This window comes from Parasteatoda tepidariorum, chromosome 2 (assembly GCF_043381705.1).
Source record: "Parasteatoda tepidariorum isolate YZ-2023 chromosome 2, CAS_Ptep_4.0, whole genome shotgun sequence".
In the NCBI taxonomy this organism is placed as follows: Eukaryota; Metazoa; Arthropoda; class Arachnida; order Araneae; family Theridiidae; genus Parasteatoda; species Parasteatoda tepidariorum.
Genome location: NC_092205.1, coordinates 84448729 through 84460749, shown reverse-complemented (window position 1 = coordinate 84460749; position 12021 = coordinate 84448729). Strand labels below are relative to the sequence as shown.

General features: G+C 29.2%; 1 protein-coding gene across 1 annotated transcript; it reads left to right on the top strand.

Moving 5' to 3' along the window:
• The first annotated feature begins 1553 nt into the window (after positions 1 to 1553).
• Positions 1554 to 11208, top strand: LOC107453102 (uncharacterized). The gene is made up of 5 exons (XM_043048902.2): positions 1554 to 2018; positions 7576 to 7645; positions 8573 to 8728; positions 9701 to 9802; positions 10838 to 11208. Exons 3-5 carry the CDS (start codon positions 8586 to 8588, stop codon positions 10989 to 10991), a joined length of 399 nt encoding a protein of 132 aa, XP_042904836.1. The 5' UTR covers positions 1554 to 2018; positions 7576 to 7645; positions 8573 to 8585; the 3' UTR covers positions 10992 to 11208.
• Positions 11209 to 12021: the final 813 nt, after the last annotated feature.

Below are 12021 nucleotides of genomic sequence, written 5' to 3'. Positions count from 1 at the left end.
CACTTTTGATGGATGTAATCCAGCCACATTATTCCATGAAATTTAATAGCTGAAATTATGTTTGGTTGCTTGCTTGATTACTACACCCAATATTGCTTAAAGTTAGGCTCTTAACTAAGCTTAAAGGAGAACTTAAAGGTTTAATATGATATACTATAATGTATGTAGTTACTTTCTCTAGTTAAATGTCTATTGTTTTGTTACTAATCCATGGTGCGTAGCGTTTTTAAAAAGTGCTAAAAGGTACCTTTTAAAAAAATAAGCACGTGCTTATTTTAGTTTTTTAAAAGACCTTAGAGGTGCTTTTTTCATTGGGTGTTTTTAAAAAGTGCTTAATTTTCTATTTTCGAAAATGCGGTTTTAATTCTTTACCATGTCGATTTTCGCCATGTATTTTGCAAAAGCGTGCTTTTCACACTTTTCTATTCAACGTTTATACAATTCATTCTACCATAATCCATTTCGACGTACCATCGATCCATAGCGTATGAAAGCGCCAATCATTTTACATGTTTTACATTATTTTTTCTAGTCATGATCATGTAAAGTCTTTGAAAATAATTTTACGTTTTTTTTAATGTATATAGTGCTTAAAAATATTTTTGAGTGCTTAATAGGTGCTTATTTTTTGTTGAAAGATTTGGCTACTCACCCTGTATATAATGGTTGTTTTTATTTAAAAACAATTAAAATATCCAAGATGTTCATTAAAGCATTGATATTCCCAAAAATGCATACTGCTTAATTTTCAATTCCGTCTTTTAAATATGTATTTGAATGAATTGAACTTCCCAAGATAATAATTACACATTATCCCCTTAACAATCCTATTATTTTCAAGAAAACGGTCAAAAGAATATATTTTTTATCCAAAAAAAATTTACATCGAAAGACTAAACTCAAAAAAACTTTTATATAACTTAATCAAATTACATATAACTTAAAAGGTACGTGTACAAAATATGTATTAATTTATGTTTTTTTGGATTTTTTTTTAGCTTGCAATTTAAAAAATTACATTTTTTTGCTGAAGCCAACATTTAGGGTTATTGAGATTGATTGTAAGTTTTCCAGTAAGCAAAGGAAAATGGAAAAAAAAAAAAAAATACGTGCTTTAAACATTAAATAATCACATAATATTAATAAATATTTGTATTTTTTTTCTTGGATGATTAATTTCAAAGCATGAGATGCAAGTTTAAAATAACTATCTCTCCAGTTACATTAAAAAAAAAAGTCTGCACAGCCAACTAATATGTTAAATGAGAAATAAAAAACTCCGGGCACAAGAGGTGTATATATTTAAACCGCTTCGGTGCTTTACTATTGATCGCTCTTGCACGAAAAAAAGGGGCGAAAATTCACCTCGTGATTTTGGCGAGAACGAGATGAAAGGGATTAAAGTCAGGAAAATAAAATTTAAAAAAAAATTCTAAATTTTTTAAGAATATTTTAAAAGCATCTTAAATGTTTAATAATAATAAATAATTCCGTTACGCTCTTTTGGAAACTTGTCAGTGTGGATTTATCTAAGGAAAGATAAAACAGAGGCAGGGGTGATTGTGCTCCGGAAAAAGTCCGGATTTCCGGAATTTTCACTAACTGTGATCCGGAAGTTTCCGGAAATCGAAGGTCCAGTTGTTTTAACAAATCATTGATCACAAAAGTTTCCGGAAATCAATGGTACAGGGTTGCCTCCGGCGACTAAAAAGCTACTATTTTCGGCCTTAGGCGACTATGTCGCTTTTTTACTTTTGGCGAAGTTTTTTCGCAAAAATGAACATTACTTTTCAGTCCCCTCGCTAATACGTGCGTAGTGCTGCCTACCACGTGCATGTGCTCAGTGACGTCATCACGCTAATCACTCCCTTGTTATTTAACCCCACGGAAGAAAAAAAAAATCTGCTTTCCTTCATTATTATCTCGTTCAAGTGGAAGCGTATTTTATTTTTAATTGTATATCTATGTGATGGATTTTCTACCATACCAGTGTCCTTCCTCTTTATAATACATTTCAGGTAAGTGAGTTTTATGTTGAATTAGATTTTTCTTAATATTCAAGATGTTTTTCTTTAAAAAAATTTGTCAAATTACATTTTATTTTTTGTTGCTGATATTTTTAAAAATGCATCCTTCTTTAATTTTTTTTCCAATTGAAACTGTTTTTTTTTACTTCAACAATATATATATATTTTTTTTACCTCAAAATTTTTTTTCTCCGGATTTTTCCGGAAATTTTCCGGAATTTTGACTTGGGCTCACAATCACCCCTGCAGAGGTAAACACGTTGTTTTTTTAAAAAAAATATTACATTTAGTGTAACTATTTCTAATGATACATTTTCATTAAAACTTTTAGATTTACAAATGTAATCTATGCATTTAGGCAAAGGTTATTTTTCTTAAATTGGTGATGCACATTATTATTTATAGTGTTACTACCAAAGGTCATACAAGTCCAACACGATTCAGAATACCTTATTTTTTAATTGTTTTCCAGAAATAAGTTTTATAAAGTGCGAAAAAAATAATTAATTAAACTTGTTGTTTTTCCAATAGCTGACAATTATCTTGAGCATAGCAGTGATTGAAAAAAAATATTGTTATTGTATACAAAAATAGAAAACTCTAAAAATATCAACAACAAAAAAAAATATTAAAAAAAACTATCTTACAACTTGTTGTTATTGTGTTTTTACAAAAGTATTTTAATACCCAAAGTAACAAAATTTAAAACACTTATGGTTATCCTTAAGTTGATAATTCTAACAATCCTCCTATAAATGGTTATCCTAAAAATGATAGGAAATATAAGATAAAACTTCAATATATATGGGATATTTTTATGTAAGTTGAAAGATTCAATATTCAGAAATGTTTATAAACAGTAATATTAAGTAATTAAACACAAAATAAGAAGAAAAAAAAGTCCAATAATAAGTAAGTTATATCGTAGTAAATATTTAAATCTTATCGGTGAATTGTATATTCGCAACATTGAAAACCATCGTCACTACAGGATTAATTAATGTCACTTCAGTAAAGTTACAAGAGTTTATAGCGAAACTAAAATAAATAAGTAAATAAAAAAAAATATTGTCATCACCAGAAACTTTTTTTGCTCTCCTGAACAATTTTTTTATTAGAAGGAGCTGGGTTCGAATCCCGCGATGGTCGATTTTTAATTTTTTTGTTTATTTTATGTTACATTATTTTTTAAAATGTTTTTTGATATTTTAACGTGAATAAAGTGTTAGACACAATTTTTTTTTTCTTATTTGGGAAATAGCGCATAAAAGGCAAAAAACGGATATATTCGGGATAATTTATTTCTTTATCTTATTTTATACTATTTTTTAAGCTTCTTTTTCAATATTTTCGATATATCAGCATGAATGAAGTATTCTATAGATAAAAACAAGTATTTTTCTTTGTTAAAGAGCGATTAAATGCGTAAAATGGAGTGCCGCGGCACGCACCAGTAAAAACTACGTAACTCCCTTAAATATTAACTTAAAAATTTCAAACTTGGCTAGAAATTAGGGTTTAATGTACCCTACACAATGTATCCCTTTGAACAGTTGTACCAAAGGAAATTAATACACAATGGGCCAAAATCAGTTTTTTTGACTAACCGCGGAAGAGGTGCTTAAAGCTAAATATTCGCTGGAAGCTAGAATCGTGTGGTAATAGCGTGAAAATGAGGAAATTCGCAATCAGTATTATGTATTACAACATTGCTCTATATCTCCCCTTAATATTGACCCATAATATTCAAATTGGACCTCGTATTACATTACTAGGTACTAGTGTAACCAGCCAGAGGAAATAATTATAGACTAATAATTACGCGGTTTATAATTTGGCCCTATAGATTACAATGTATATATTGATATGTAACAGCGTTAAAATGAGAAAATTCGAAGTCAATAATCTGTATTGCAATATGAAACTATATCTCCCCTTAATATTGACCCATAATATTCATTTTGAACCACGCATTATATTACCGGGTACTAGTGTAACCTAACTGAGGAAATAATTGTAGGCCTAATAGGGGGCCCTCAATGTGGCCTATAGGTTACTATTTATGTATCTATATTTGTTGTAGTTGTAGTTAATTTACGTCGCATTAGAGCTTCACAATGGGCTATTGGCGACGGTCTGGGAAACATCCCTGAGGATGATCCGAAGACATGCCATCGCAATTTTGATCCTCTGCAGAGGGGATGGCACCCCCGCTTCGGTAGCCCGACTACCTGCACGCGAAGTCGAGCACTTTACGGTAGAACAGTTTAACGAAGACCAATACCGCACACCCTCGGTCCCTACGCAGACTGATCCAAGTGGGTCACCCACCCGCACACTGACCACAGCCAGTGATGCTTGACTTCGGTGATCTGCTGGGAACCGTGTCTTAACGATCAGTCCACTGCGGGACGTGTATCTATATAATAGTGCGTTAAATAGCGTTAAAGCGAAGAAATTCGCAGTCAATATTATGAATTTCTAAATAGCCCGATATCTTCCTTTAATATTGACCTATAATATTCAAATAGGACCAACATTTGTAAACGTAAACCCAAACAGTGGATCTGCTGTTCAACGACGGTTACGAAATAAAATTTCTACACGTTATAACTAAACATTCTCCGACGATTAAAACAAATCTCCAAAAATAACGAGTATGTAGCAGCGCTACCACCTCTCATAACTCATTTTACTAGTTAGGATGGTGCTGTGAGTAAGGTAGTGAGAGCGTAGCATGAATTTCTGTCATTCACAAAACTGGCTGTATTCTGTAACATGAGTAAAGGTTCGCTTTTGTAGATCAGACCCCGATGAATTTTTATCCGAGATAGAGCATCACAGGATAGAACCGGAGTCCATTAGAGCCTGTGATATACCTTGGATAAAGGCTTTTGTCTAAACAAGGAAATTATTCATTTAAAACCTTTATAGTTATTAAATTTGTACACTTAATAACTGAACACAACGTTTATTTAAAAGTAGAAAAAAAATTAGTGAAAGTTTTATCTGGAGTCAGAGCTAACCCAAGCCCAAAACCTATTCAGTAAAAGAGTCTGAGCCAGTCTCGTTTGGTCTTCTGCTCGGCGAATATTTAGTTATCTTGGGTTAAATCTGTCATGACTCTATCATTTCCCAATCGATGGATTTTGTCTTGTTCTTCAAGATTTTTTAAAAATTTGCTTTAAATATAAAACTAAATTTAAATTTCAGCTCATTAAGGAACAGTTTATGGCATAAAAATCTTTTCATTTCTTTTTGTACTAAAAACACAGTATACAAAGTAATGCATTTTTAAATGCTATAATAAATTAATAACTAATGTTAAATTCAATTAATATTTTTTCAAGTGGTTTCTTCCTTCTCTATGCTCAAATTCAGCTATATTGTTACAGATGTTTGATATCTAAAATTGTGAAGGCCGTTTGATTTGCATAAAGTAAAAACATTCAACACACGCAATGAGAGAATATATGTATTATTTAGCTTTTATTTTAAGTGTAAAATAAAAGATACAATTGAAGCTTGTGTTATATTAAAAATATTTAATGCACTACTTTAAATAGCTTTCATTTAATGTTTTTCGTTGCTATAGAGATTATTGGTTTTAAATTTTTACCCAAAACATTAAACATTCCAGCAACATCCCATTATGGGTTATAGAGTGTCAAATTGGTTGAAACTTCACAATTTGGAAACAAACACCAAAATGGTAGCAATCTTTCCAGCAATGCGCATCGACCGCCTTTACTTCACAGCTAAACTTGCACCCATCGTTTGGATGCTGGGTAGACTTTTGAAACGCTACCGGAGATTGAACCAGACTTTCATCATGACAACTTAGTGCTTTAACCACTCTACTATCGATTTTCAAAATTTTTACAAAAGTTGATATTTAAATTTTTTTCTCAAAACCACTAAATAAGTACATGAATAGGTGAGTCAGCTCGTTCCGCAACACTGAATAAAATTAATGTATAAAATAAATTAATAAATGAAATAAATTAATAAATAAAATTATGTAAGATTAGTATAGTGTAGTGGGGAAGTGGAACCCATATTTGCCCTAAGTATATAGATAAACTCCTTGAGAAGGCTAAAGTTTAAAAAGTCAATTTCCAAAAAAAAATGAAATTTTTATATAGTTGATCTCCTCCCTGTTTTTATGCGTTTTACTTAAACGAAGTTAAAATAATTTTTTCTATGTCTATTGTATCTTTTGAATAAATAAAAATGTATGAAAGAAATCAGTTTTTTTAAACTTAATTCTGAAATAGATCATCAATATTATTTTTTCTTGCATTTGGAGTAACCAACTTTTAAAAACATTTTCAACAATACTTAACAATGAAACTTTGACAACAATAAACTAATAGAGAGTTATATAAAAATTTTATGCAAGATATTATTTAAACAATTGTTCACATTGTTGCAAACGAAGCATCTGTTAGTTCGATTAAAAAAGTGTTTTTTGACTCATTCTTGTTTGAGATTTCTCAAATGCTGGTTGTCTTTTGTGAGATTAAAAAGTGAGAATTATGGATAAAAGCGATTTATATCGTTTTGCTCTTTTGAATCATTGGAGAAAGGAAAGGGAAAAGTATCCCCGACCTAATCGTAAGCATAAAAACATACTTTTTAAAATTTTTATTTATTGATATGGACCTAGAATATTGTTAAAAAGATATGAAACTTCGTTACAGTGATCAAAATTTTTCCCAGAAACCTACATTTATTGAATATTGAGAAATGTCGTAAACATTAAAAAAAAATTGACAAAAAATGTTTGGGCATATTTTATAAATGATACTTTTGTCTTGAATAGAAAAAAAACAACTTTATGGATAATTTAATAAAACTTCTCTTTTTAAAATGGGTAATCCAATTTAACTTTTGGTGCACAACAGTATAGAATTGGGTATCGCTTGTGGATTGGGCACTCCAATCTGAAGCCTATACTGAATGTTAAATCTTTCCAGTTATTTCTATCCAGATTTCTTATCTCCTATTTTGCTCAATTTCTCGGAAACAAAAGAAAATCTCAATTTGAAAACAGTTTTCCCTGTTTTTTGTATACGAACATAAAAAAGAAAGAAAAAATTCCAAATAAAGACTTGAAAAGTGGCAACCAATTGTACATTTTTACTGAGAAATATAAATACGTTATAGATTTTATGTTTTTCTATATCTGATTCAAACATTTAAAAAAGTCAAAATATTACGGTAGAATGTTATTTACTCATTTGAGCGTTATTAATTCACAATAAATAAAAACTGGCGTAATTACCTATCCGAAAGTGTTCAAAAACTATGAAATATTGTATATGTTATTTCAAATTAATGCCGAATGGAGTATTTGCACACACCTTGATACAAGTAGTTAAATGTAAACTACATACCTTTTCCAAAAATACATACCTTTTTCAAAGAAGATTTTCTACCCTTTTTATAAATTTCTTTTATTATTGAACAGAATAAACACTTCAGAGATTATTTTAAAACTAGTTTTTATTCAAATTATTAAATTTAATTTTAATTAATATTTCAGCATATGAGGATGGTAGCGAATTCGAAGATGAATTCGATTTGGATGATATTGATGTGGATGAGATTGATTTGTAAGTATAGTTATATCCCTAAAGTTTTATGCCTTTTGCCATAATTTTATTTCTTTTTTTTTCAAGAAGAAAGTACCCTTTTGAGTATTTGAAAAATTTACACAGAAAGCAAGAACGCAATTCGAAACAATGAAACATTAACCCTTTGCGGCCGTATTAAGTTTATACATGGGAGTTATGGTGGTCGGAATTAATTTTCTATGAACTAACAATAAAACATAATATTCAAATTTATGAAGGAAAAATGAAATTTATTAATTCTTTTTTAAACTTTAGATATATGTAACACAATAATATGTTTTAATTTTATGTAAAAATTATATTTTGTAGTTCTCGTGTGTTATCTTTCAAAGCAGTCTCCAATATGAAGTCCAGGTATTCGAGAACATGTGTCGCAATAATGATTAGTTAGGCGTCTTCCGCCTTTAATTTTTCTGTTTGAACATACAGAACAATCCTTACTCTTTACATTTTCACAGTGCCGCAATATATGTAGTTTACCATTACGATGCGGCTAACATCTTTGCTGTGGTGGCTGAGAGCAGACGAACGACTGGAATGGTAAAAAAGTGTTGGTGGCTGAGAGTAGACATACGACCGCAAAGGGTTAAAACAGCGGTCTTACTGTTTATTTATTTAGGTCACAAAACACTACTGCTGGTAAAAATCAACTAAGATATTATATAAACATAAAATAATGAACAGTCTTTTTCAATAATGCTCACCCAATAATAAAATAACCATCGAAAACATATTTAAATTAAATTTCTTAAGACACATCGTTTTATTTTCCACACTCTAAACCTAAAGAAACTCTGGAAGTCGCCTTCGAAGAGCAAAAAAATCATTAGAAATCACACATTTTTTTAATAAAAATTTATTACCTTCAGACAGATTTGAAAAAATATATTCCTTTCATAATTTTAGTGATGAGGAATATATGATGGAGTTAAGAGCTGAAGTGCCATCATCTGATGATGATGATGTTGGGGATGATGATGAGGAGGGTGATGATGTTGGTTATGAGATTAAGGATGAGTTTAATGATGATGATGAGGGTGATGGAGTTGAAGAGCTGAATAGGTATGTAAATTAGAATGTTTCTTAATGGCAGTTTAATATTTTAGTTAAAATGATCTTCAGTGTTTGAGTTATTTTTCATCCTTTTTCAGGTGACATTTTCGTAACTATTTTAAAATAAAATATTACCCTAAAATTGTAAGTGACTACATATATGTCTTTAAGTTTTATTAATCCCTATGAATCAATGGTTCAGATGATTTAAAATGAATTTATTGAGCATGAACAGAATTAATGCGAGCAATTATTTAAAAGATTAAAATCTTTGCATTGAAATTTTTTTTTTTACAAGAGTACTTAATAAAATAAAATAATTAAACATGCAAATGCTGAAGGAAGGATAATGTGACTCGAATAAACTAATTTTCTAAAATGGATTTAATAATTCGCAAATAAGTACATTTTTATTCAGTAGCATAAAGTATAAACGATCTAAAAAATTTTATACTAGAAAAAAAAATTACAGCTGAACATATTTCTTATAGATTTTATTTCATTATTTTATATTTTTTATGGTATTTTCTTTAAAACTATGAGTTATTTTTTCAAAGTCTATTAACGGATTCTCGAAAAAAAATATATAAATTGAATAAAAACGAAATCTCTGTTTCATAAGTTTTGAATAAAAGATGAATGAGGAAAATAACTAAATAGTAAACATAATTTTTTTACCTGAATTTTTTATTAAATAGTAAGCCATGATTTTGGAATTTACTTATAAATGCTACTGTAATTATCACCTCTACAAAAATCTATAATGGCCATTTTCTCTTTTAATAAATAATTAACGCAAAATATAAAATAAATTATTACACATCGTAGCATTTTTAAAACATCTGTAATCGTTGATAAGTTAATAAATTCTCTCTCTTTACAAATATATCTCGCATTTAACGAAAAATTTATTGAGCAAAATAACTTTATTGAATTTCAAGTTATGTATATATTTTTCCCTTTTCTTTTTTTTACTTTTAGTGAGGAATTGTTCCTATTCAGCGATGTAAAGATAGCGAAACTCTATAAGATGGATTTGGTGCACGATAAGGACTCAATCGAGTACGGCATTGAGGACGATAGGTATTTTAACTTTTTCGAAACATTTTAACTATCGACATTGTCTTAGAACATATGTAAAGTAATGATTTTCATAGGGAATGAAAAAGAAATTAAACAGAAAACTAACATGAGCAAATCCATTTCGGGTAAATCTGTGATTAAGAAATTTTATGACTAAAAATTAATCTTCTCCAATATTCAATAAATATTTTTTAACAAATGTTAATAATTTCTCTAAAAATTCATCGAATTTAAATGTTTTATTGGAACTTCGACCTTTTATTTCTTCACAATTTTGAACTATCCAGTATAATATATTAATACCATACTCAAGTTTAGTATTCGATCCATTCCAATGTAAGCGAGAAATTAAATGTGGTTTTATACGTCAGTAAGAACTTAAAAATATATCCGATTATCATTTCTTTTCGCTTTAATTTCATATTTTGTAATCTGGCAAATTTTTTAGAAAAATGTGTTTAAATCATTTTTGCAAGATGTCCATAAGGAGATGACCGTCGACTGTTCTCATTTATCTGTTCATCATTCTCTGTTCTATTTTGCGTTCTTTTTAATTTTGGGGGAAATTTTTGCTTTATGAAGTATTATTTTTAGAACGATTTTTTCTCTTCTTTTTTTTTGGTGCTCCTCACACTATTGTATAGATGTATTTCACTTCAGCTAAATTGATCAAAAAAATTGACCAAAAAATCATTTTGAATATTTTTAACTACTTTCAAGCAATTAGGATAAATTGATTCATGTAAAAGTTTTAAATCAGGAAAAATTTGCCAAAAATATATTGTCAATAAATCTGAAAAATAAAATCATAAATCCATCACGAAATTGTTTCTCATTATCGTAAATCATATAACGATTTTGATCATTGTAGAGTAAAAATCGAGTTGTTTGAAATTTGTGCTTCAGAAAATTTATCTGAACCTAAAGCCCCTTTACTCTATACAAAAAGCTTATAACTCGAAATGAAGCTGTTGTAACAAAACAAAAAACTGTATTGAACTTTTTAATAATGTGAGTGTTACTTTTAAATTTTAGATTGAAAAGTCATGATGGTCCCTTAAGGGACGAAATAGATTTTTGGCAACGAAGTGATATTGAGCTTACCATCAATGAACAATCTGAACAAGAAGAGAAAGGATGCTTTCATTGCTTCACTCGAATCTTCAGGAGATTGTTCAAGAGAAAGTAAATCACGACTGGTCTGAAAGTAAACCAAGACGTGACTTAAAGTAAATCACGAATTGTTGTAAAGAAAATCATGACTTGTCCTAAAGTAAATTACGCTTTGGCTGAAAGTAAATGAAGACTTTGCTGTAACACCTGAAAAATTATATTACTGTTCCTTTCCAAAGTCTAAAAACTGTTAATCAAGAAAATTTAAAATGCAAATATTTAAACTGCTGTAATTATTTAACATCGGTAGATTGATTTTCAAATAAATTATAATATTTGCAAGTCCAAAGTGTTGTTATTTACAAATAGAGTAAAACATGCATCTAATTTACAATTCCTTATTAGTAAAAGGTGATAGTACATATTTCTTCTCATACCATGACGTGATTTCTTTCGACCAATAACCAATTTAATTTTAAAAGGCAATGCACCTAAATTTGGATTTAATTATAATATTTATAAATAATAGCAAGAAATATCTTGTACTACAGCTTTTGAATCATTTTTCTGAAGAGAAACCGTCCTTTAAGCTAATTATTTCGAAACTTGGTCTTATATCGATGCAATAACATACTAAACTACCACATCAAGCCGCATAATTACGGACCAACTAAATGTTGTACACTGGAACATAATAGGGTGCATCCAATGTAAACCCACTACAGATACAATTCCCCTTAATCAGTGCGATATGATAACTGCTTATCCCACAACTGTGAGTTCGAAAACAATGGCGGACTACGAAAGCGAATGTAAATAAAAGTGCTAATTAATGGCGAACTTTTTTTCTTCTTTTTATTACAGAATTAAAAACATTTTTAGAAAAATTAATGATTTTAATAAAATATTTCAAATTATCGCCTGCAATATTCCACTTTCTAAAAATACTCACATATGACAATTTCTGAATAGGGACACTTATCAAAATTTCTGAAGATTTCGTGTTTGCTCCACTAACGACCTGTATTTTGCATTTATGTAAAACTGTAATTTTCAAAATTTGCCCAATTATTATTTTAATATACGTAAATGCAAAATTATAGAAT

What these genes read in the sequence shown, in the direction of transcription:
- LOC107453102 (XM_043048902.2), top strand. Translation starts at nt 8,586, where the DNA reads ATGATGGAGTTAAGAGCTGAAGTGCCATCATCTGATGATGATGATGTT. An exon ending in GGAGTTGAAGAGCTGAATAG is followed by an intron (nt 8,729 to 9,700) that starts GTATGTAAATTA and finishes TTTTACTTTTAG; the next exon opens with TGAGGAATTGTTCCTATTCA. An exon ending in TACGGCATTGAGGACGATAG is followed by an intron (nt 9,803 to 10,837) that starts GTATTTTAACTT and finishes TTTAAATTTTAG; the next exon opens with ATTGAAAAGTCATGATGGTC.